At 33.3% G+C, this 27,038-nt stretch overlaps 1 protein-coding gene across 4 annotated transcripts in view; it reads left to right on the top strand.

Annotated features, from left to right (window-relative positions):
• The window catches only part of LOC102802450 (phosphatidylinositide 4-phosphatase SAC2-like), a 59,267-nt gene that overhangs the window by 13,048 nt on the left and 19,181 nt on the right, over positions 1–27,038 (top strand). For all 4 annotated transcript variants that reach the window (XM_085504319.1, XM_085504318.1, XM_078013964.2 and 1 more), the window contains exons 3-10: positions 2,682–2,818; positions 17,091–17,222; positions 18,469–18,690; positions 20,303–20,471; positions 20,847–21,026; positions 22,371–22,563; positions 23,614–23,691; positions 25,139–25,259. In XM_085504319.1, coding sequence (XP_085360445.1) covers positions 2,682–2,818; positions 17,091–17,222; positions 18,469–18,690; positions 20,303–20,471; positions 20,847–21,026; positions 22,371–22,563; positions 23,614–23,691; positions 25,139–25,259 — 1,232 coding nt within the window. The remainder of the gene's footprint in view (positions 1–2,681; positions 2,819–17,090; positions 17,223–18,468; positions 18,691–20,302; positions 20,472–20,846; positions 21,027–22,370; positions 22,564–23,613; positions 23,692–25,138; positions 25,260–27,038) is intronic.

Here is a 27,038-nt window from a genome sequence, read left to right as displayed (position 1 = left end):
TCATGTGGCATCTGAAGACACATATTTTGGTGACGTCGGTACCGAAATAATGATTGGTGCCTCTACATCAAATATATGTTTGTACAGCATCAGTGATTGGCTGAAAGTTACCTGACTTCACAATAACAAGACTATACATATATTTTTACTTTCTATTCAACCATTTCAGCACTGATATCACCCAATAAATTGGTATACCCAGGTAAATTACGTAGCAATTTCACTTTTATTATAATAATTAAAATGATGATCAAAAACAAAATATTGATTAATAGCATAAACTGTATAACAGATTGTGTCCCATGATTCCATGGTGCAATTTTCCTCTCCAGTTAAAGTATTTACATATTAATTAACTGTCATTGATTGAATTAGTTCATTAATCATACACTTGTAAATACTATACAGCAAACTGTATTTTAATGTGTAATCAATAAACTCAATCTTGTATATGTCTGCATCTTCATTCTTCATGTATGTTCAGGACTTCGTAAAATTCTTGTATTATAAAATAATACAATATATGTGTAAGATGGCTTGATTCACAAGGTACTTGCAGCTCCCCTCACTGTGCCTCAGTTGGTCATTATTTGTTCAGCAGTGAAAAATACATGTACATGTACATGCCTTGGGCACTTCAATCACTGTACTGTCACAATTCAGCTAGCAACTTGTGATTGCATGTACATGTACTAGTATATGGCTTGAAATAAAAACTAGTCGAATGCCAATTGACCTTATCTTAGTTTTCTCAATGTACTGGGGTAATGTTACATTTTGCCCTGTGTGGGTGCTGCAAATGCATCAATTGTTCAGAGTTTGCATGTTTGATAAATTCAACATGACTGCTACATTTATGTATGTGAATAAACTGAATTCAGCTTCATCGCTAAAAAAACTCATTCGTTTGACAAACATTCCACAAAACTGTCTAAAATAAATGTGTATAGTGCCAGAACTTGTAAAAGATAAAATTAAAAATATCACAAAATATGATGCAAATATGACGATACCTGCCACCGTTTCTTATGTTTTGACGTCTGTGCTTCTGTGCGTCCATGCGTGCGTCCGGACCTGTATCTTAGAATTGCCTGGACCAATCACAATCAAACTTCACACATACATCATACATGATGTTTCACGATCTGATTCAAGATTGCCAAATGGCACCCTTTTTGCATTTCTTGGCTGTTTACAGATGGATTTTGTTCAAACTTTGTATATATATATTGAACATTATGGGACCTGGATGCAAATCATTTTGTTTTTCAGATAAGATTCAAAATGGCCGAATGGCGGCCATTTTGTTTTAATGAATGTGGTTCTAGTGCCATATCTCTGACTTGCTTTGACTGATTATGTTCAAATTTTAAATATTCATTATACATCATGTCATAGATATACAGATATATTGGTTTGACGGTCCTATTCAAAATGGCTGAATTGTGACTAATTTTGTGCTAAAAAATCATCAAATATCTTGAGCATTTCTGGGATTTATGGATATATTTCGTACAAACTTATAACATACATTATACATTATGGGTTCCTGATGCATGTCATTTTATTTTAAATTTCAGATCGGATTGAAAATGGCTGACTGGCGGCCATTTTGTTTTTATGAATGTGGTTCTAGTGCCATATCTCTGACATGCTTTGACTGATTATGTTCAAATTTCACATATTCATTATACATTATGTTACAGATATATACATGTATTCAAAATGGCTGATTTTGTTTTGATTAATGCTGTTCCAGAGCAATATCTTTCAATATGGACAAGTACTCATTTGACGATCAGATACAAATGTCAATCATTTTAATGTTAAACAATCATCATAATCATATTCCGGACATGGTTATATTCCAGCTATATTACTATAAACAAAATTATACCTTAAATTTAATAACTAACAAGGACTGTGCCATGCATGGCTTGTTCAGTATATATTGTTCTCATAGTAGGGACATAAATATGTAGAGATGGGTAAACAGTTGTGTTACTATAAAATGGTAATGCCTATTTCTGAAAGAAATAGCAAACAAAATTACAAGCATTCTGGTGCCAGAGTGTGATGATGCTAATTTTTGTTAGTAAGCTGTGAGAAAAAACAGATTTGACAGGTCAATATAATAAAAAATAAGCAAATATATGAAAATGTAAATTATTGTGAATTACATAGTATTTGGGTATAAACATTCAGTGTGAAATGATACCGTGGGTCATGTTTCCTCATATATCCCATATGTCCTGTGCATTCTGATAAACAGGAAGTGTGATCTTAACAAGGAATTCTGAAATCACGAATTTGACCAATTCTTGTCCAAGGGCTCCCATTTTGCAAAGTTAGTAGCTGAACTGGACTAGGTACCGGTACTAGAAATTAATACATGTACCGATAAACCCAATAGACCACCACCTTTCCAATCATCACCTGTATATGCCAGCCATAGTTGTACATGTATACTCCTTGGGAGTTGACATGGGTAATAAGTGTGATTTAGTACAATGTATATGACCAATTCCATGATAACCTGATGGATATCAGGTGCTCTGTAAACTATGGATTAATATATAGTAAAGATGCTAGTGTAATGCCCAAACCCAATGAATGTGCATGGTACTTTGTACCTTCGTAAATACATGTACATCATTTTTTTTTATTTTCTTTGTTTATAGACTCTGATTGGAAATTGTTACTTATCCGTCAACGTACTCATGTAGGTTGTTTACCGGATGGCAGTGATGTATATAGTATCAACAAAATAGCTGTTTTACCACTGACATTGAATGAACCGACAGACTTAGAAATTGAGGTGAGTTCTGAGAATTTATCTTGAAAGAAATGTGGAGAAATCTGTTTTAACACATCACCTGCTAAAAATCTCATGAACCAAAATGATTGGTATATAACAGCGTCAGCAGATAATGTGTTATTAGACCGATGGAAATTGCAGGTAAAATGATATGGAAAATGAATTTAAATATGAAATATGCAAAATATTAGTTACGAGAGGTGCTATAACTTGTGTGGATGTTATACATGCTTTGAGTTGTCCCATCACTTGTCTTGTTTTGAATACTCTCTGGTGCATTGACATCGTCTTATGTTATTGTAGTTGTATAGTACTGAGTAGTAGTCAACTTTATAACCAGTTAAGAGTATTTGTAATGCATTGCCGTGACTTTTGCACTACTGAGCGAGTCATTGCACATATGCGATACATTATGGAAGAGAACTTCCTAATTTATACATGTATAATGGAAATCTATTATCTTACAGGTAACTGACTAAATTATGTCAATTTTTTTTTAATGTTTTAACAATATTAGGATTTGAAACATAGAAACCAGTTCCAATTTTGATTTTTTGTGACATTTAAAACCTTAGTATCTCAAAAAGCATCTGATGACCCCAATTTTTGTTCTTGCATTCTAAATAGCATGAACCTATACTACTAATATTACAATTCGACTTAAACCTCATCACTGTGCCAGCAGATTCTATCAGTAATATTCACATACATGTATGTACTCGTGTATAGTGATTGAAATAAACCACTCCCCGTTATTGAATGAAATTTCAGTGTTTGGTTCACATTACATGTAAGTACATCCACCATCTTCAATTTTAAAATAAGGCCGCCTCAAAACCGTGTTTTCAAATTTTTTATGATAGAGAAACAGATTGTATTTTTTTCTTGCTTTGATAGAATCAAAACGAATAGAATAAGGCATAGTTAGTATTTGCCAATATGAACTAAGTGGCCATGGCCAGTGTAAAATGTACATTGAAGGTTACCTAGCTAGCTCAATGCCTTGCTTCATCCTGCCTGTCAAGGTCGTTCTTAGTGGTTGCTCTTCCTGGACATCTACATTGTGACTATAAGTATGTCAATTCACCGTTCTCATAAATTTTCTTTGTAGATGTAATCAATTTTAAAAAGCAATCTGCTATAAGATCTTAGTTAATTCAAAATGCTATTATCAATGATTCCTATAATATGTCACATGTGACCTTTGTTACCATAGAAATAATTACCAACACCTAATGTGCTTAATACTTAGCAATCAAGGTAGTGGTTAAAATGTGCAGTAAAAGCTGTATAAATTTAATGAGAAAGCTGTGAATGCTGAACTGAGGCTGTCAGAGAGCAAGTGCTCTTGTTAGTGCTTCAATCAGCTTAAAACTTTTGCATGACTGAATTTGAATATTAAATACAAATTTCACCATTTGATTACATCTGGACTTTTACTTTCAGTGAAGAAATAACATACTGAAGGTGATGTCTCTTCTAGGGTTGAAATTGAGAATTTTCCACCTTTGAGATGGGCAGATTTTAGCTGGGCCTGGGACAGGTACAATGTACATGAAAATGTAGAAACTGCCTGCCAGGTAAATAAAATATAAATAAACAATACATGTATTTACTAACTGGCCAGACAGGATAAAAAAATTGCGTCCAGAGTTTTTAAAATCTAAGTAGTAATTATTACCTTAAGAATGAGTTTTATTTTAAATGATTTGTCCAATTTATCTTTCGAAAGACAAGAACATCATTGATTGGGACAATCGCTCTTATTCACCAACCTGTCCAATGGACAGGCAACTCTTATATTGTTTCTGTAATGTTATTTTATTTACTGTATAGTTCCTATATGTTCAGGGATGGTGAGTGTATTTACATACTCACATAGTGATGATTATGAGACTGTGTTCAGATCTTGTTCAACTGATACGTCAACTGACCCAAATAGAATCAAACAGAAGACAAACATGAGACTTGACTAGTCATCTGTACATATTGATTAGGTTCTTTGCATAACTAATTTCAACCTTTTTCTTCTTTATCATAATTTCAATAGCCTTCTCTAATAAAATAAATCATAATAGAATGTATTGAATACTGTTGTTTTAAATGTATTATAGATGCAGTTATCACATAGCTAATTTGCATATTAATTAGCTGAATATTGCCATGATCTGAATGTTACCAAATATACATATATCTGCAAAACTGTTCATCAGACATTCCCTCTAAATACTCAAAAATGAACCCTAACAACTGACATTCCCTGGGTGAAAGCCCTGCTCATGTATGTATGATAGTTTTGCATTGTGTAATGTTTCATAAAATTAATGGATTATATTAACAAGTTTTTGGCTGAATTCATTAAAGGGTTTATCTCACTTTCTCCTTGCTTTCATTATTATTTGGTAATGTCATTTGAATACCAGAAATAAAATAGGGGTCTTCAGAAAATTTGTTGAGAAACGTGCCTGTTCAATGTAATAGGAAAATGATCAAATTTTTCATTTCTGCATTGGTTTTTTATGGTAACATTGTTTCTTCATACATTTGTATGTCTAAATTTCGACTACTAACATGAAATGAAAAAGTCAATCATACATGTATATTATTATTGATGTGAGTTCTAATATTATAACATTTCAAGCAATTCACATTTTATTTATTGAGTTTCCAGGGTAATAATAATTTTCTAATTATATCCTTGGAATGTTCTCTCCCATAATGTACATACATGTATGACCCAGAAGTAACTCAACATTTGAATTTGGCTCAAAGTGCTATAAGTATGGAAAAAAAATATTTGCTTTTGAAGTCTGGGATTCCTCTGTTGCTTGCCTAGAATAGCAGGTGACTTTTCAGGTTCTTACTCAATTTATATAACTTTAATGACTTGCTCTGTCAATAGAAAGAAAATACTTAGATGATTATAGTGCAGTGTTAGACTGTACGTAAGTCTCTTGTAGTGAACCAGAAAATTAGCTTAGCCTTCATACCTTTGCATTTTTTTGTAGTAAAATACATGGTACTGTGATTTGGCTAATTTTATTTCATTTTCTGCATCAATACATGTATTCCATTAATTGCTTCGGGGAACAAAAATAGCGAAATAATACTGTTTGACTTGCAAAAAAACACTCAAAATTTACTATTGAATGCTACATTCTAGTCACTCCGTGCAATGGGAACACTAACTGATTACTAACTGACAGCAGCTTAAACTCTGACCAATCCTGACAGGGATAGATCAGTTGATGTATGGTCTCCTGTAAGACGAATTTAAATTGCTCTTTGCAATTTAGTATATGGCAAGAGATTCAGTTAGTGCAACTTTTGAACATGAATAAGCCATTACTTTATACACTCCATTTTGATGACGTCATGGCATATACTATGTCAATTTACATATGAATCTTTTAAACCACTCAAACTAGCTCAATTTGATTTTTAGCATATACTACATGTATGTAAATGTATAACTATACTTCTAATAACATTTCTCTATGGTTCAAGGTGATTTTTCTGGAGTTTATAAAAATGTTACAATACAATGGAATAGTTTCTAATCTTTTTGAAATTGAAAATGCCCATGGTATACTTGCTGAATGAACACCATTTGTGTAATTATCTCTTCAAAAAAGAAAGATTTATTTTAGAATGGATTTATGTTATGTTATGATACCCTTGTACCATGTACGGCCATTTCAGAACTGGAATGTTCCGGTGGTGAACAAATAAAACATTATTGCTGAGTCATATTTCATTGATTTTTCATATTGACAGTCAGTCCAGCTGATTCCTATAATGTCATTCTATCACTCTTTGGTTTATACATGTAGTACTGGGTGATCTCTAAAGAGATCAAGACATGTTTCTTTTAGATCATTGAAATATGACCATAGACCCATCTCCATCATTTACGTAAGCGCCTACATGCATGTTACTTATAGAGCTGAAGATATATGTATGTTCTTTTGATTCTATGTACAGTGATAATATGTAATTTTTATTTTAGGCCATAACTATTAAATGTGCATGTTTTTAGGTCATAACTACTAATGTGAATTTACTACAGTTGTAATATTAGATTCAGAATCAGGCTGTTGCATTTTGTATGTGGTATGATATTTTGCTCATACATGTATGTTCTGTTTCAAATACAATTTTAGTGGAACATGTACATTTTATGGATTAACATTTTGATATTGTGCTGAATACAAATGTATATGTACATTTTACACTCAATCTGTCTCCCAATCCTGGTATAAAGTGTCTCCATTTATCCTGGTGCTTATGTTAAAATATTCCCTCAATTCTTCCTGCAATGAAGTATGATGAACAGAACCTGAAACATGACATACACATGTACATTATATTTTTACAAAATCACATTTTTGTTTATAGATAAAACATAGCATTACATCTAGCTACATGGTTTTGTGGCTTTATTGTTTTGTTTCTGAATGTACATACCACATTAATGATTTATTTATTTCCATTTACACAGTAATGTAAGTTTCCCCTGGGTTTGTGTTCATTTATCTATGTCAGGTGGGAGCTTAGACTATGAACATGTACATAATAATGTACTACAATAATGAGGCTACTGGACTAAAAGACAGTGTGCTATATTGAATAGAACTGATTTTGTGTAATTCTGTAGTGAAAATCCTAAAAATGTTATTGGAAGTCTGGATCTTTGTATACATGTACATGTATGTAGCTGCATGCAGTCACAACAAGTACTCAATGTCTTAGCACATTACAATGGTGTTCATTGAGAATTTTCGCCAAACTATATGGTTAGAAGTCCCTGTGAGAAAGTATGGCATCAATCAGTAAAATATTTATCGATGGCTGAAAGAAGAAAAAAAAAATGACAACCTAAGACCTCAGGAAAACATGTTAGGTTAATTCTTCTCCACAATGCACTTGCATTGTTTAAATACATAAAAATGTACACCCACACTTCTGGATCGCTGTTAGTGATGGAATTTGACATTAAATACAGAATGGTGACAATTATTTGACTTTCAATTGTTATATTTCAAGAGCTTTTATTTCCTAAAAATTGTGAAAAAATATATTGTATGGTCATGCTCAGCATGGTTTCTGCAAAATTAAGATTAGCACCACAGTTTCCAGGTTAGTGTGTGTGACTTTTTGTTGATCAACAATAATTTGACCCACACTTCATTGTACTTATTCTTTTAGAAATAAAGTAGCAGCAAGGGAGTAGAGACGGATAATAATGCAGTGCATTGTAAAAAAATTGCATCATTCTTTTTAGGATAGGACCATAACCGAACATGTGCAGTATGATGACTGTGGTACTTTAATAGTTGAAATAATTTGTGGGCACACCCTCCTGCGCAGCCAAAATAAAAATTAACAACCTGTCTGTTGTCTTAAATATATTGAGAAACACTTACATACACTGGTAGTGTACATTTATCTAAAAAATACATAAGACATCATACAATGGCAATTACATATTTTAATAAATTTAACAAAAGCGAGTTTCAGAAAATTCACAATTTGGAAATTTGTTTTTTAGGCACTATAAATACCAGTACAATTTACGGCAAACGAATATATCATGTGGCTGCAATGTTTATTTTTTCATTTTTGTCAAATATGAATATAGCTCACCAATACCTGCATCTGTGTGTGTACGTTATTAAATATGACAGATGATGAATATGAAAATAGTAATTATATTATAATTGAACAGCTGCACATTATGTAATTTTATATTGACAGTATTCTCATAAATTGCAAATACATGTAACTGCTGTGTTAGTTTCTGAAAAATTCTAGCATGGCGGTCATCACATGCTAAAAATAGCCTAAGGAAGAAAGCTATACTATATTTATCACATGTATGCTATACCACCTATAATCAGTTAGTTTTAAAAGCGAGTTAGTTATATTGTTTTAGTCCCTTCTCTTATGGAAATTGATGATAAGTGAAGACTTCTGGTTCTGTTTGTGTGTTGGATGTGTCAATTTCTCGCACGTGTCCTCTTGATTGGTATCAGTAAAGAGTGAGTGTTTCACATATAGTACATAAATGTTGTATGTGTACAATTAGTTTAGTGAGTCAATTCATTATTGCCTCTGCCAAGGAGGTTATGTTTTTGGTAGTATTGGTTGGTTTGTTTGTCTGTTAGCAGGATAACTAAAAAGTTATTGATGAATTCTCGTAATTTTTTCAGGAGGAGTTGCCTTTAACACATGGACAAACCCAATAAATGTTGTTACTGAACTGGGTTCAGTTACCATGGAAACAACAATTTCAGAAATGATTTTTCATTCGCAACCAAAAACTTATGAATGGACTCTCATAAAATTTCAAGATAGGTTGCCCTTGATACCAAACAATTTTGTTGCAATGGAAACAAATTTTCAGATTTTTATGAAATTTTCAGGGGAGGTTGTCCTTGATGCGAGTATCAAGCCATTAAATATTGGTAGAGATATGGATCTGGTTGCCATGGAAAAAGCAGTTTTGAAACTGATATTTCATTTATAAATCAAAAAGTTATTGGTGGATTCTCATGAAATCTTCAGAAGGGGTTACAAATTGGTAAAAAGTTGATCTGGATCTCATTGCCATGGAAACTATTTTTTCCCAATGCCAATTCATTGTTTAGTCACCTGATCAAACCAAAACAGACAAACACAATTGTGTGTTATATTCTACAATGTGTACTATTTCCCCACATTTAGATGGATCGTCTGAACATAAAACCCACCATGATTCTATAAAATTTTTTAGATAACATAATTGAAATTAAAGCTGCAGAGCTTTTGTCGAGTTCAAGTTTGATGGCTGAATATGCCTTAATATGTACCCACTAATATACATGTTTTAGTTTTCTCAGAAGATACATTGGTCATACATGCTACATATTACTACATGTATAAAGATGCAACATGACACATTTCAAAATAATGAGATAAACATGGCATCTGTAAAAAAAAAAAAAAAAAAAAAAAAAACTTTTTGTTTGAAGATGGCAACCTTACCACTTGACCAATCACAAGGAGCGTTATAAATTTTGTTGAGCATTATACAGATGCTAAATAACTAATTTCAGATCAATGTGTTGAATCACTCAATATTGATGAAAAAAAAAGTGTACATACACTCTGTAATTTTGCTTTCATTTGAGATACCATTCCCCTGTGCGATTTCTGTCAATCATTTCATTGTGTCTCATTGTAAGTGACAACATTTGGCAGACAGATTAAAAAGAACTACAATATCACATCAACTGATGACTCATATAGTATTTGCATGTATTTTCAGCCTGGCAACCACAACCAGTAAAAACAAAGGTTGAAAACTCACAAAAATTGTGCTTTAGGCTAGTTGTTGAAACTCTCCTGAAGAGTGTAACAAGATTACCCCTACATGTGCAATATATATAAATTTGGTTATTCAGGATTGTTTTATTGTTGAGTTTGTCCTGTATTCTCAACTTCGACTGGCGTTCCACAGCATTCCGCAGCAGCATACATGGTACAGTGATGTCTGTCTTAGCAACATAGAATGTTCTGTGATTTAGCTCCACCTCTGAGAATAGGTGGTTGTTCATTTTTTATAAAGACTTTTGTCTGTACAGTTTGATCAAGATTCTGAGTGTATACATGTATTGGGGTAGCTATAATAAAATCTTGATGACGAGGTGAATCTTGATTGACAAATTTGATGTGATTAGGTTGTAAAGTAATAATGGTAGTTACAAATAACTTACAAGTCTGACTTTTTAATCAGTAGATTGCCATTTTTAATTTAATTATTGGATACACTCTATTAGAGAAGCACACTTTAATATGCCAAATAACTTCATGAAAAATTAGAATAACTTGCTTATTGCAAATTTGGTGTATCAGTTTTATGAAAACTTGAAATTCATAGGGTTACATGCACTGCTATTGAAGTTACATTTTATAGAAAAGTTAATATGACTATACAAGTGATAATAGCTTCTGTGGCTCATTTCTTTAGAGTTCAATCAACCACGTTTTGATCAGAATTCTTAGAAACCTAATCTGTCACACACATAACAGTTCACAAACTTGCATATACAAAAGATTGATTCCATACATTACGTGCTGTACATGTAATGGTTTACTTTGCCAATAATTTCACCACTACCACCAGCAGGTGGTGTACATGTACAATGTACACTTGCACCTTTATATCCACGTCATTATAGACTGTAGTGGTGATACCAAGACAACATTGATTTGTCCTAATGCGTCTCATCACTATTCACATCCCCAAAGGCACATAATATACATGTATGACGTTATATCTAGACTGCATAAGGTTACATATGACGCAAACTGTACAATAGATCATCTGCAAATCTGTGGGGGATTTCATGTGAATCAATACATGTACATCAAATCAAATAATCTGGCTGCGAGATACATTTACAATGTATGTCATTAGAGTTTCTGTTTCCTGGAAATTTGACTGATGTAAGGATCAGTGTTTATATATTAATAATATCAGATCAGATCAGTTAACAAATGTTATATATAACCTCATGATATTTTCTCTTACGTTGAAATCAGCAGACATGAGTAATTACTGCCAACAATTTTTATCAATCCGTGGCACAGGCAAAATACCGGGTAACACCGATTAGAAATATTCATTGTGTATATAGTGATTCTGCTCATTCATGATATTTGCTACAATTTTTTTTTTATTTCTAATGTACCGGTACTTTTTGAAGGTACTGAATAATATTTATTTCCTATTCGGACACGGTCTAAATGCAGACTTGTGGATTTATGACCTCTGTGTGTCCAACCATCCACATCCAGGAATATCTCACACATGATTAGACTGATCAAGTTCAAACTTCCCACGTACATCATAGCAGACATATGCACAAGCGAGGCCAAAAATGTCTCAAAATCACACATGTTCATTATTCTGGAACCAGGTCTCATTCATGCATGAACAGATTCTGGTCAAAAATGGTACATACATTAAACGTAATGGGACCTTGATGCGCACTTTATTTTATTTTTCAGATTGAGTTAAAAATGGCCCAATGGCGGCCATTTTGTTTTAAAGAATGTAGTTTAAAATCCTTATCTCTGACATGCATGGATTGATCAAGTTCAATTTTCACACATATCAGTCATGATATCAGACAAATACATGTCCATTTTTGTCACCATCAAATCCAAAATGGCTGTCTGACAGGCATCTTGTTTAAACAAATGCAGTTGCGAGGAACCAAATTTCATATATGTCGCTTGATGTTGTGGATGTCATCTCAATAGTTTTGCCATAGTGCCTATAATACATGAGAATGACTTGTTATATGTTTAATGAGATATTCTTAAAATGTAGCTGAAAATCTTTCTTGTGGTTACAAAAATGTGCACCCCTAGTTGTTCCTTGACATGCATTTGTCTTATTTTAAACAAGACATTACAATGGTACATGTGAGCAGATCAACAATGGCCGACTGGTGGATATTTGTTTTAAAAACTTGCGTGCCCTATTTTATCCAATTAATGAACCAATGGATTTAATTGAAGTGTTTTGCAATGAAGTGATCACTGTCCTCAAATAGAATGCCCTGATACATGATTGTATATTATATTTGTTGAAGCTGACAGATATGGTATCATTAATCTTTTATATCAGTCCAACCTCAGTGTAGAGGTGTAACCTTATTCAGATATAAGTAATATAAATCTTCATGTACAATTACTGGGAATAAGAAATGTATATGATATTGAATGATGATTTTTGACTTCCATATAGAAGCACACGATGGGAGTCTTTGCGGTTAGTGTGTGTGTGTGTGTGTGTGTGTGTGTATGTGTGTGTGTGTGTGTGTGTGTGTGTGTGTGTCTGTTCCACTGAAATCTCAAGAACCAATTATCAGATTGTATTGAAACTTGGTACATAGATGCTCAGACATGATTAGTTTTGGGTTGAAATCTTGTGCATATTAATGACCTAATTTGCATATTAATTAGCCAAATGAATGTGAAACATTTTCACTTGCTTCTCATGTACCATTAAACTGATTTCAATGACACTTTGTTCATAGATGCCCTGGAATAAAGCACAGTCCTAGTTGTTGGTTGAAATCCTGTGCATAGTAATTACCTAATTTGCATATTAATTGGCCAATTTTAAGCTTTTTCACTTTTTTCTCTTGTACTATAAAACAGATTAAAATTAAACATTGTATGTACATGCTCTCCGATAATGCACAAACCTGATTAGTTTTTAATTGGAATCTGTGCAGATTAATTACCTATTTAGCATATTAATTAACCAATTTTAAGCATTTTCACTTGTTTCTAAAGTACTATTCAACAGATTTTAATGAAACATGGTACATAGATGTAAATTACCTAATTTATTTTGAATAAATTAACCAATTTATAGGTGCTCCACAGATGCATGTTACTTGATGTACCACCCGCTCATCAAGTTTTAATGAAACTAGTAAATAAACATCAATTATTCCTTATTTGTACTTCATGCCTCCAATACCCTTATGGGATTTCTTTTTAAGCTTTCTTAGATTTTTTATATGAAAAAGACCTGTTGGATTAAATGTGTACTTTACCTCTGTGGGCATTTGATGCCAACCTGCAGTTCTTGTCTGCTAAAATGGTATACAAACAGTGCACATGTACATATATGTCCTGAATAAAGTACTAGTACTAAGTTTTTAATGTTGCCTACATGTACTTGTATGTACTGCTTTAAATCCAGAGAAGGTTTTCCTCTGTTTCTCGTCTTTGAGCGCTATGCTCCACAAAGATGCTACAGGGTGTGAGCTTAGTTTTTGAGATGTAGTGTATGAATAATTTAGAGTTACCGGATTCGGCTGATACCCCGCCCTGGGCGATCTCATGGAGGATTTGATTTTTTTTAACAAAAATGTGGACCAAAAGATCGCCCGGGCGATCTTTTGCCAGATATTGCGAGGCCCATCTTGTCTGGGAAAAATACCCCTGCGTTGATAAAAATGGTCTAGAAAAAATAATGTTTCGCGTTGACCAAATATAATCATGCAAAGTATAAATTCAAAGTGTTTTAATACACTGGTGAGAGGTCGCATTTTACGTGAACAAGAACATGCACTAAGAAGGAAAAGCAAGTCAAAGTCGAAACTGGGTGCATCATGGACATGGCACAACACACGCTGCGACAACTGAGTGATCAGCAACATCATTTTGATACGCAATTGAACTTCAAGTACTTCGCGAAACTTGCTGCGCGGCGATGCTGCCATCAAGTGTGTGTTGACCAAAGTTTGACCCCAAGTCACGCGCTGAACTGGCGCGTTACCTTAGCAACCTTTTTCTTTTGTGGTCCGTGCGTCGATCTAGTAAAATTGTTATTATATCCGACGGTACAGCAACTACGCAACTTGTATGCAACTCTGTACTGGCTTTGAATATATCAACGTCGTTTACTTCTAATTACGCAAATTATGTTTACAATTTTGTACCAGCTCTGAATATTTCAACTTTGTAATGTACTGCTTTCATGATAATTACGCAAACTCAAGTTAATTTTTACTATTGTTAGGATGCTGACCCGGGGTATTGGGTCTGTGAATATTTCAATATTACCGACTTGATAATGCGTTGCATTCGTAATAATTACGCAAACATAAACATGGGCGCATTTAAATCATTAAAAATGATAGTAGTCTGGTATCCACGGAAAGTCGAGAAAATATTTTAAATACTTGTGATTCATCGATGTTCCAATGGTGATTTTTTTTTATTTGAAATGAATTGAACATGTAATATAAACCATACCATGCGTCAAATTAAATTTTACTATAATATAATAAACTCTGGACAGCGCACTTCGATCGCAATATTCACGTACATTTCGACTGAACTATAATAACCATGTGCGGCATTGGGCAATGACCTCCAGAGTTCACGCACTGATATTTAAATTCAGGCCATCCAGCTTAACGCAAATCAATATAGTTACTTGTCATGTGTTCAAAAAATCTTTCAACTCTCACAAAAACCATGAACGCGAAGAGTTAACTGAAAGGGAACCTTCTTTTTTGGACAAAAAACACGTCAGTACAAGATTATGTGTACAAGGTTAGCTTTATAGAACGTACACGACCGCTTAACTTTGTTTTTTAATAATCATGTCGTATGTAAAACGCGGGAGACATTTTAGTTTGCCTATTTCTTGTTTACCGACTTTTTGTCTGGAATGCGATACAGACAAGGATTAAACATTACTGATAACAACCAAGAGGCTCGAACCAGGAAGGCTTGGATATTTTAAACTTTGTAAATAACATTCTTTTCAATCGTAGACTTTATTCGAGTGTAATAAACGTAAGTGAAATGTATTTTAACGAGTCATAATACGCAACAACAATTCGTATACAGCATTGGTTTTATTGAAGTTTTAATGCTTTTCGACTTCACAGTGAATTATTTTAGCGTCATATTTGAAATAGCGCGCTCGATACAAGATGTCGGACGGGAAAATTGGGGTCTGTAAAAATGTTTGTTGGTTCAGTCAGGCAATGTGTGGACCAAAACATCGCCCACTATTTGAAACATCGCCCATGGGCGGGGTTTAGGATGGGCGGTGTATCAGCCGAATCCGGTACATTTATAATGGAACCAGTAGCAAATGTCGAAGGGTTCATTAATGCTTTACAATTGTCTCTTTGTATTGCTATCCTTTAAATGTCAGTGTGTGCTCTAAGGCAAGAATTAAAACTTAATATACATTCTGTATATGCTGTGTTATACAAATGTACATGTTAGTAATACTGTAAACGATTAGTATACAGTACCTGTACATATATACTGAAGTGGAAAACAAAAAAAGATAGAAATAATATTTTGCTACCACAAGCTTTTGATATACACGTATAGATTACATTTAATATGTTGCAAAGGTTAAATGAATGAGCCTTGATTCAATGGAAACCTTGACTTTGTGATTTTGATTTCATAAATAAGAAATTTAGTTTCTGTACCTCAAGTATTTTTTTTTAGACTTTTATATAGCTTGTCATAGTGAAGCAGCATTTCAGGAAATTCTTATGTCAAGTGTTCAGCTGCATCAAAACCTTACTTGATTTTATAATTAATTCCCACAATAAAACATGAATGAAACTTCATATAGTTGATTCCTTGCAATAACTTTATTTCTCCACCACTCAGAGAAGATTTTGGAGTTGTGTGTATAGTTATAAATTACCAGTATGCAAGAATTCAAATTGCTCCAGCCAACAATGTTTATGTCTGCCATGTTAACTTTGGTGTATTACTCTGAATAGAGGACACATACCTCTAATCAACTTTTAAATTAGTAATTGTCAGAAATAAAATGAAGTTCCCTCTAAATAATTTGTATTTTCTAAATGGAAAAACTGATTTGAGAAGTTTATTTTTTTCTGCAGATGCTAATTTTGGAGTAGAGTGTGTTAAATACAAAGAAGACTAGAGAGCATGTTGTCAGGGAAACAAAGTCAGGGTGATAAATTTGTCATACTACATATATGAAACCATAGTGAAATTAACTAATTTAACATAATTTTCAATATCCAGTTACTCATTTTCTCAGACAATTATCTTAATTTGATTTAAAATTCTCCATATATTATTGAATAGTACTGTAATTGACTGCATTCTTCAAAAGCGTTTAAGCAGAGTTAATAATCACTCAATTTACGCGGTCTTTCCTGCTTCTGCATTCATGCAGAATAAAATTATAGGAGAATACTGGTCTAATACTAATTTTCCACCTACAAGTAGAACCTGAGAGTGAGAGGTACAATGTATGTGTATCTTGATCCCCAGTACCATATGGCTGGTTAAATCAGTCTCATGATTGGTAGACATAAGTTAAAAGGGATCAAGCTCTCTCCTGTATGAGTATTCCACAGACTCAAAGGCTAAAGCTGCTGCAGCTACATGTTAAACTTGTCCTCAAAAGATGGCCCTATAGCTACCATCAAATATCTACCCGTATAATAGATGCAAGGGAAATGTAATGACATATTTATGTTGAAGCTCTTTAAAAAATATAACTATAATAGTGCTTAGATATAAAGAATTTATAAATTTGTGTAAGCACTTGCAGTGCTTCTCTGAAAATTAAGCCTTTTTTTACTGCACTGCTCTGTATTTTAATTTGTGCTGTTCAAATGTTCATGCATCATGAGTTGAATCCTGTATGTGTAATCACCATATTCTTTTTTTTTTACTCCAACAGTTATGCAAGAAACATCATTTTGGCATGACAAAACCTGATAAAATAGTTACTTCTCAGGATGGACAACAGAAAGCCCTCATCAAGACATGGAATTCTATTAAATCTGTCACTACTGGTACTAAAGGCAAAAAGGTTAGTTACGTTTAGAGTGTTAAAGTTGTATCTTTCTGATGTACAGTTAGTCATGTGTGTTATTCTCACTACAATAGTAGATGTCATGATGCCTAGGTGTGAGCTGTGATGATATCAAGCTCAGTACAAATTTTGGGATCAACTCTAGAAGCCCTAGAAGGGTCTTTGTTGGGAAATCAATTGACCTAAGGGACGACGTCAAAAGATCGATGTCGGATAAAAAACTCAAAAAGTTTTCATCCTACAAAAACGATTTTATTTTTTAATGAAGTCAAAAAAATCTTAGAGTATTTGTAGTTCGTTTATTTCTATCCAATCATGGACAGAAATAACTGAAAAGGGAAATAAACACAGAAAAATGGTTTGGTTTGAGTGTAAATCTGTGCGTCAAGTGAGGTGCATTTGTAAAATCTTTTTACACCCACCCGACAACCAACTGCTATGCAATACTACTGTCCGATTATCAATTTGTATTTAATGGTGATGCCATGACCAATATTTATCAATTAAGTTTCAGTGGGGGGTTTAGAAAAAAACTTAAGTTTTTTATCCGACATTGATCTTTTGACGTCGTCCCTAAATGCAGACATATGTTGATATTTTACTTCCAAGTGACTGTATCAAAAGTAAGTATTTAGCCAAACACACGAGTATGTGATCTCAAGTCTATGAAAGCCCCCACCTAGGTGAAAGCCATTTGTTTTCATGTTGGTGCATGTGCATTCCCAGAAGTATGCATACATTAACAGCTTCACTATGGATAAATCTTGGTATTGCAAGTGCTAAAATAATCATATATTGCAACAATAAACATAACATGTAAGGTAAAGTGTACATGTATTTTCTTTAATCGTTCAATTTCACATATTGCACTTCTGAGATACCGGTAGATACAGTACATACCGGTACATCATTCTCTTCTCAATATTAGAAGTGACTTTTTTGTACAAACTAGTGGTTTATTGTGAAATTCATATTTTGAAATTTGATATTTTGTACTATACATTCTGTACACACACAAGTAGTTCTACTAAAACTATATAAGGAATATATGGGATCTGAGTAATATCAGACAAATTCTCACAAGTATCACCATATTTAATCTATTAGAAGCCCTTCTATTATAGATGCCTGCATCATGACACTTCCATCTTTAACGTAATCTGTTTTACAGGACATTATTGCCTTCATTCACATTATATTCTAGACATAAATTTGTTTCTCATGCTACATTTTCTCGCCACAGAAAGAGTTAAAGGACAGAGAAAAGCTTGAAAGACGAGTGCTAGAAGAACTTCATAAGATGTTCAGTGATTATGATTCTTTCTACTATAGTCCTACTGGTGACTTGACCAACTCCATACAAAGGCAACATCTACATAAAGATAAAGATTCTTCTTTTAAACTCAATCCTGATGACAGGTTCTTCTGGAATAAATTCATGATTCAAGATATCATTGATTGTGAGGTATTTATGTTTTTGTTCATTTACTTTGACCAGCTGCTTGTCGTGCTTTAAATTGACAATATTTGCAATAATCTAAGATTGAATATAGCAGCCAGTGCATAAAATATGATTTCATCATACATCAATTTGTGTTCAAATTACATGTTTGGGTCATTAACCTTTTCACCACCAGACTTCCTCACCCAAACTTTTCTGCACTTTTTTCTCATATTCTTCAATATTTCTGGAAATGAACCCTAATTTTAGAGCCAACAAACAAAATTTAAGGCAAATTTCAGTTTTTACTCAAAAACTTTGGCCATTTTTGTACAAATCTTCTGAAGGACTACATGTTTAAACAGGACTATTTTGTGAATTTGTGATGAAAAGAGAGAACTAGTGGTGAAAAAGTTAAAAGTTGCTGTATTGCTTCAGGTAATACAAAACTTTGGGAAACTTAAAGTCCTTCAATTTAGTTTGACTTCTCTGCTCTTCTTGCACAGCAGTGAAATTGAAAAAAATGGCATTCGGAAGGATTTTAAAGCTGTATGTTTTTTTTTTGTCACTTTATCATGGTAGTCTTTTCACTACCAATGATGCAACAAAAAATGATACTTTGATATCATGAAACATCTGGCTATATATTAACTAACTAAACTTTCTTTTATTACTTTATTGCTTTAGCCTGATAAAAAGGTAGTATTTCTGAGGATGCAATAAAATTTATTCAGTAAAATTACATTTTATAAAAAAAATATCAAGTGTCACAGTTTAGTTTAGTCACAGAATAGTTTGTGCTTTGAGCTCCCTACACCCACATAAAATCTATTTATAACTCTCTCCCCAGCAGTCACCAAGGTGTATAAACTTAACTTTTGGAATTCCATCTGATTCTGTACAAGTACAAAATTAACAGTAGAGATATGATAAACTTGCAATCTTTTCACTTTCAATTTTGAGGCAATAATTACGCAACTTGTACATGCATACCCCTATAGCAATGACACTCACATTTTGCTTCTAAAACTGTGCTATTTCAACACTAGATCAAGTATCATTTCATCACTAGATTTAGTACCATTTCAGCACTAGAAATGGTACCATTTTTTTCTCGTGCTACTTGCACTGATTACTTGCTCTGTGTCAATTTCAACACCCATACAGACAATACCGTACTTTTTCCTATAATACTCAGTGGGATTCTTGTTTGGTTTCTATTTTGGTATGTGGCACCAATGTGTCGCTATAAATTATATGTATAAATAAAAAAGGCTAACAACCCAAAAGACTTATTATTCACTGGGAGGAAAATAATTTACATAACAATTATAGGTAATTGTATCTGTAAATAAATTGATATCAATACACTCATGCTTGTTCAAGTGGTAAGCTATGGCGAATTTCACTTTAGTACTGATTTAAGTGTTTGTTCTTGGTTCAAAAATATTTTTGAATTACTCGTATATTGTCTTTGGCCAAATTAAAACAATGATTTTCATTAATAATACCATTATTAGCTTAAGATGAAAAAGTGGCTAACATTCTGTTAACATACCAAAAAAATCAGTCACCTGCACGAAAGATTTTGTGTAAATTGAGCATATCAAATTTTTTTTTCTTTATCGTTTGATAGGATGCTGCTTTATCAGATCACTGGAGAGTACCTGTTATACAAGGGTTTGTGCAGATTGAGAAATGTCAGTTAGATTTTAGTGAAGATGAAGAGGCTGATGATCCCATGTTACAAGAGCCATTACAATTTACATTAAGTTTGATATCTCGTAGAAGCAGACACCGTGCAGGTAAGATATGCTAAAGAGTAAACACTGACTTTTGAATATCTTTTGCGGTACAAAACGAGATTGAAGTAGATTCTCGTTTCAAACCTCATATTGCACTCAGATTTCCTTGTTGATCATGTTCTTGAGGGATGCTTTCATTGCAAATTTTACAATCTGTCATTACATGGGAAATCAATAATCTTCTAAACTCCTTCATTCATAGCCGCAAGGGAGATTACTTTAGCAACTTCCTCTGCAAAGGTCATTTGTTTTGCAGCGAATGATGAACCACTGATCATGTGGAATTCTCAGTTGGTTTGAACATCTAATCTCTTTACACTGTTAGATGGTTACAAATGTGATTTATTTATCAATCTCATACTCCATGCTTTGTAGGAACCAGATATAAAAGAAGAGGAGTTGACGAAAAAGGTGCCTGTGCGAACTATGTGGAAACAGAACAGATCTTGTCCATTCCTCACCATACTGTAGCATTTGTTCAAGTGAGAGGTTCTGTTCCGGTATTTTGGAGTCAGCCAGGTTATAAATACAGGCCGCCTCCTAGGTTAGATAAAGGTACTGATTATTACAATCAAAAATGATTTTTTTGCATATTTGCTGTTGATGGTAATTGAGATTCATTACAACTTGCTCAGTATTTCCTATCGTATTAATGTCTACAATGACGTGTACACTTTTCTAATCAGGAATTGAATTTGATATTTTGAAGCACCAAAATTGTAGACAGAAAATGTAGTTTGCACTACAAGACTACATTTGTGACTTATTCGGCATGAAGGCAATTGCCTTTGATGTGCCTCCATAAAGTTTCTAGGCTTCTAAAAATACCTCTGATCAATTGATAATATGAAGAACATACTGAATATAGCTGTTTTGAAGATGGTATCAGAGCAGTCAGATTGGGGAATCCAAGGCAATTGCTCTTGTGGCCTTGAATTTTAGAACACTATGAAATGCAGGGGCTAGCACAAAGATGCTCTGTGATGTTGTACTCCCATCTATTTTTAGTTTACAGAACCTGCAGTTTAAATAAATCTCACATAGATAAGCCAAAAATAAAAAAAGGTGATTTATTTTGAGGGTGATTTATTGGTTGACATTGACCGTTTCACGATTTTCCTAATCTATGCACCTTGCTATCTATTTTGTGTTCAATGCCAAATGACCCACACTGACAAATCCTTGTACATGTACATTGTACAATCATGTATATTATATTGCAGAAACTGGCAAATAGTTGGTAAACATACTCTATACATTGTCGTACTTGCCAATAAATACTGTAGACTACTTTATTTTCGCTTGGAATTTATTTTCGCTATTCCGTGAAAATAAAATCTGGCGAATATACTTTTTTTCCTATATTTCACATTCAACTTATCAAACATCAGTGAAAATAAAAGCCTTTTCAGCGAAAATTATTTCCAGCTAAAATAAAGTATTTCACAGTAACATTTATTGACAGATGTAGATGTATAAATGTTTGTTGATTTTATGATCATTCAATTATCAGTAAGTTAATTAAAAATGTGGTAATCTATTCCTGGTATCTTGCTCTTGATGGTTAATGTGTGTTGTGTGAGCAGGTTTTATTTAATTTTGAAACATTATGTATATAATAACTATTAAATTTGTTTATGAAGTTGCTAATTTGCAATCAAATTTTGCCAAAATAAACTAATCCACAATTTAGTGAATTTTTTGTCAGTTTTTCACATTGCCGTCTAAAATACTCTATGGTTAACCAAAATAAATGTGAAAAACAGTGTTCATGAATATTTCACTGCTTGAATTTGATTCTACTATCTCACATAAAACCAAATTCTCATTCAATGTGATACTGTAGGTTCATCAGTTATAATTGAATATAGTTTTGAGATTTTGTTTGTTGTGGTTTAGGCGAAGAAGACACAGATAATGCCTTCAGGAGACATTTTGATGGAGAGTTGAACATTTACAAGAAGGTTGCCATAATAAACCTGGTTGATCAGACAGGAAGAGAGCAGATTATAGGAGATGCATTTGTACATTATATACTCAATTATAATAGTCCTCTGCTCACATATGTCAGTTTTGATTTCCATGAATACTGGTGAGTATGTTATAAGAATGTTTTTTCTTTACTGTGTAATTTTGTTAATCCCTACTTTCTAGTTGTTTTGCTATATTCGTTTGAGAGGTAAAGCCAAATTTAAACAACTTTTCCTTGTAATGGAAATCAGTAAAGCTCAGCTGCATTAAGCTGCATGCACTGTGTTGCTGTTTGCAGTCAAAATAAATGACAGCTAAAATAAAGTTTATGTTTGTGGGTATCCCATAGTGGATAAATCACACAGATGTGAGTGGATGTAGCTTCATATTGCATCTAGTGATTCAGATTTCAGGCTCGAATTGAGCTTCATATTCAAAAAAGACCAAATCCAAATGCAAATTAGAGGGTTTTCAGTCAGGAATATTAATATTATTTAACGATAGACAATAGAAAGAACTCAAACGCACAACAGAGATATTGTGTTATGCCTATCCTTAAATTTGAATGTTGCCTATTGACAATGTTGTATTTTGAAAAAATAATTACAAAGTAGCATTATTCCAATGTCTGACTTTTAATCGATAATGTGTAAAACCAATTAGGACAACTGTTGAAAATGAGTTACTGGGAAAACAGTGGCACACAGTGATGTCCTCTGATGTATGTTAATTGCTCTAACTGTGGCTGTTCACTTTTTTCATTCACTACTGTAACAGATACTTCCTGTGAAACTAAATAAATAAATAAAGTTTTTGTTTATAGCATTTTCAACTCTGGTTGGTTGTTTTTTGGCCATTTCTTGGAATTCAATGTTTTGGCATTTAAGGAATGCTTAAAACCCATTTTATTGATATACAATGTATAAATGCGTGACTATAGAGTTATCTGTCATTGTGGCAATTTCACACAGCGATTGTTGAAAAAACTTGAATGTAACATATTGATCACTCGTAAACCAAACGATATTTTCAAAAAGTGTTCAGACAAGCTCTTCTGTACTGATAATCAACTTCAGTCTTGGTTTGACTTTATTCTATTTCAATCCTATATTCTCGATACAACTTCCTTTTCTGTTGATCCCAATCACTTCTTGATTGTCTTCCTTTTCAGTCGAGGTATGAAGTTTGAGAATGTGTCTGTGTTAACAGAAAGTATTAAAGAAATCATCAAAGACATGCGATACTGCTGGTAAGTTAACCCCTCAATATCCTAAAATTCATTCCTTTTGTACATATACAATGTATACATGTATAATTCCATGATATTTTCTGATAGGTTGATATCAGCAGACACGTGTGATTTTTGCCAGAGTTTTGTGTCAATAAGCGTCATAGGTGAAGATTGATGCTAGTCTAGTCTAGAGTGTCTGCTTATGTCAGCCTAGCTATTAATGTGAAAATATTGTTTGCCTATATATTAATCACATGCATATTTCCAAAATCCTAAAAAATGAAATGGCAGCTGTTGTACATGTAAGTGGAACTATGAATATTGCTGAAATAACGAATACAAAATATGTCATTACGAGTGTTGAATGTGGTAATTTTGTTGGTACAATGGTGTTCACTCAAATGGCTTGTGTACACTATGTGGCCCATTCATAATATTCACTTCCATTTGCTAGGAATTTTTTTCACTATTTCAACCAGTTCGTTTGAGCGGCTTAATAATAATTCTGAAAATGAACACACAAGTTTGCCAGTATGTGACATGCATTTATGACCAGTCCTGTTCTGCCTCTCATCTCATGTTATGCATATGATAAATATAAATTAAGAATTGTTGTTATTACATGCATAAACCATATGTCTCATGTTTCAACACTCATCTATCATTAAAAATATGACAGTAGTGTGCATGTATGCTGATAAATACATGTATTTGCTGAGTCTATGTTCAAAACTAATACTTTATAGTCATTAAGAACAAATGAGTACCAGAATTCCAGATGAGGTGGTGAATGATTGTGATAGACCAAGTTACAGTACCGGTAGTGTTCATGTTGATTTTTGTGTTACTATATGAATACATTATTTTGTACTAATGAGTTTTGGATTTTGATTGAAATACATGTTCTACTGTGGCATATGGAGTTGCCTTAGGGAGATGATTGCGATGCAGCATTAGCGTGGGAGGCCAGCATGTGTGTCTCAGTATAGGTTAAGTGACTAACATATCACACAGACAGATGTATTCGCACACTAATAATGCTATTATAAGAGTTCTCCTTCACCATACCATGACGGGGTTTTTGAAAAAGTCTTCAATCTCTTAAAAAGGTCTTAAAAAACCTGGTAAAAGTCTGAAATATCCCAAATCTGTTGGTGAGGTCTTGGAAAAGAAATTTAAAATTATGTTGTCATGCAAAAGCAATTTGAAAGCAATTGTACTCAATTTTACTTTAGGCTATATGGCTTAATTTAACTATGATGCTGAGTGTGTTTTGGAATAAATATCCTGATTGTTTATTAAAATAGCATGATTTACTTGTTTTTATTTTTTGTCCCTGTTGGACGTAGTTTAAAATGAGCGCTTATGTTTGTGGTTTCGGTATTTGCATCTGTTGACATTATTTCCCGATCATGTATGGACCAATCAGTGATTACAATAACTAGAAATTGATGTTCTTTCACAGGGTTGACAGAAAGGGAATTATTTGTGATCAACGTAATGTGTTTCGTGTAAACTGTATGGATTGTCTGGATCGTACTAATGTTGTACAAACTGCCATTGCAAGAGTTGTTTTAGATACTCAGGTAAGCTATTCCACACTGATGTATGAACTCATTGCATAGCTGCATCAATCTCCATGCTTGTGTGCTATTATTTGTCAGCCCAGCATATAATTTAGTCAACTTGTGATGCTTATATAAACAGAGTTCTTCACTTGCAATCATTTTTATTTTTCTCCTCCTGGAATGACCTTTTGGAGTAACATAGTCACTCACTAGTGTATTACTGGTAATTTGATATCTTCCTGAAATCAAACTTTGTATTTGCCGGGGTGATTCTGGACAACAGATCGAAACAGAATCTTGCCAGCTATTGATCAAAGATACTGAATTTGTTTTTCCTGCCCATGTGCCATGTCGCTACCAGTATCAAGTGAAGCCTATAGAAAATTGTCTGAGTGTATGAAAAATAAGGCATCCTAGATATTTTGTGTAGTCCTTGGCATACAGTAGGACTTTCGCTGTCATGATCTTTGCATTAACACTATGCATTATCACATTTGTGTTACCTATTGATTGCATTCTGGACTCACATTTATTGCTTTTCCATCTTGTTTGCATCACATATTTGCATTATGCAGATTAACAACCACAGTAGTGATCTGTGATCACCCTTGTCTGGAAGATCATTTGCTTAAAGAAATTATCTAACATATAATCAAATTACTATGACTGAGCCAGTTTCTTGGATCCTCAATGTAGGACACTGAAAAAGCATGATTTTTCTTTGTAACTAAATCTAGATACAATATCTGGTCAAAATAAGAGGAAAAGAGTTACTTGTGTTACTTGCTGTGAATGTCTTAAATTTTTTCTACAGTACAGAAAAATTTGTGATGAAGAGTTAGGTGTTTTTAACCTTTTCACCTACAGTCTTTCTCGCCCAAATATTTTGCACTTTTTAGTTCTGCTGTCGACTTTGTCGGGCGGAGCTTATCATATGAGTGATTGTCCGTCGTCGTCCGTGTCAATGTTTTACTTTTTCGACTTTTTCTTGATAACTACAATCCTGAATGCTTTGATACTTGGTGTGTATGTACCTGGTTTAGGCCTCTCTCAGATTTGTTCATTTCATGATGATATCTTCAATTCTCTAATTTTGATGAATATTTTTGACTTCTTTTTAAAAACCGCAAGTCCAATTGCTTTGATATTGCATATATAGATGCTATATGTGGACCTTTCTCAGATTTGTTCATTTCGTGATGATATCTTCAATTCTTCAATTGCTTTGATATATTATACATATAGGTACTACATGTGGACCTCTCTCAGATTTGTTCATTTTCTAATGATATCTTCTGTTCTTTAATTGCCATGTGCATTGCTAACAGCGGAGCTATCTCAGCCGACAGGCTGCTTGTATTCAATATTTCTGGAAATAAACCTTAATTTTGGAGCCAACAAAAAATTTGAGTACATTTTCAGTTTTTAGCTTCGCTGTCGACTTTGTCGAGCGGAGCCTATCATATGAGTGATTGTCCGCCGTCGTCTGTGTCAATGCTTTACTTTTTCGACTTCTTCTTGAAAACTACAAGCCTGAATGCTTTGATACTTAGTGTATATGTACCTTGGGTAAACCTCTCTCAGATTTGTTCATTTCATGATGATATCTTCAATTCTCTAATTTTGGTGAATATTTTTGTCATTTTTGGTAAAAAGTGATATTTTCGACTTCTTGTTAAAAACCGCAAGTGCAATTGCTTTGATATTACATATATAGGTACTACATGTGGACCTCTCTCAGATTTGTTCATTTTGCAATGATATCTTTAATTCTCTAATTTTGGTGAATATTTTTGG

Source organism: Saccoglossus kowalevskii, chromosome 10 (assembly GCF_978046115.1).
Source record: "Saccoglossus kowalevskii chromosome 10, keSacKowa6.1, whole genome shotgun sequence".
NCBI classification, from domain to species: domain Eukaryota; kingdom Metazoa; phylum Hemichordata; class Enteropneusta; family Harrimaniidae; genus Saccoglossus; species Saccoglossus kowalevskii.
This window is presented reverse-complemented; position numbering and strand designations above follow the sequence as displayed.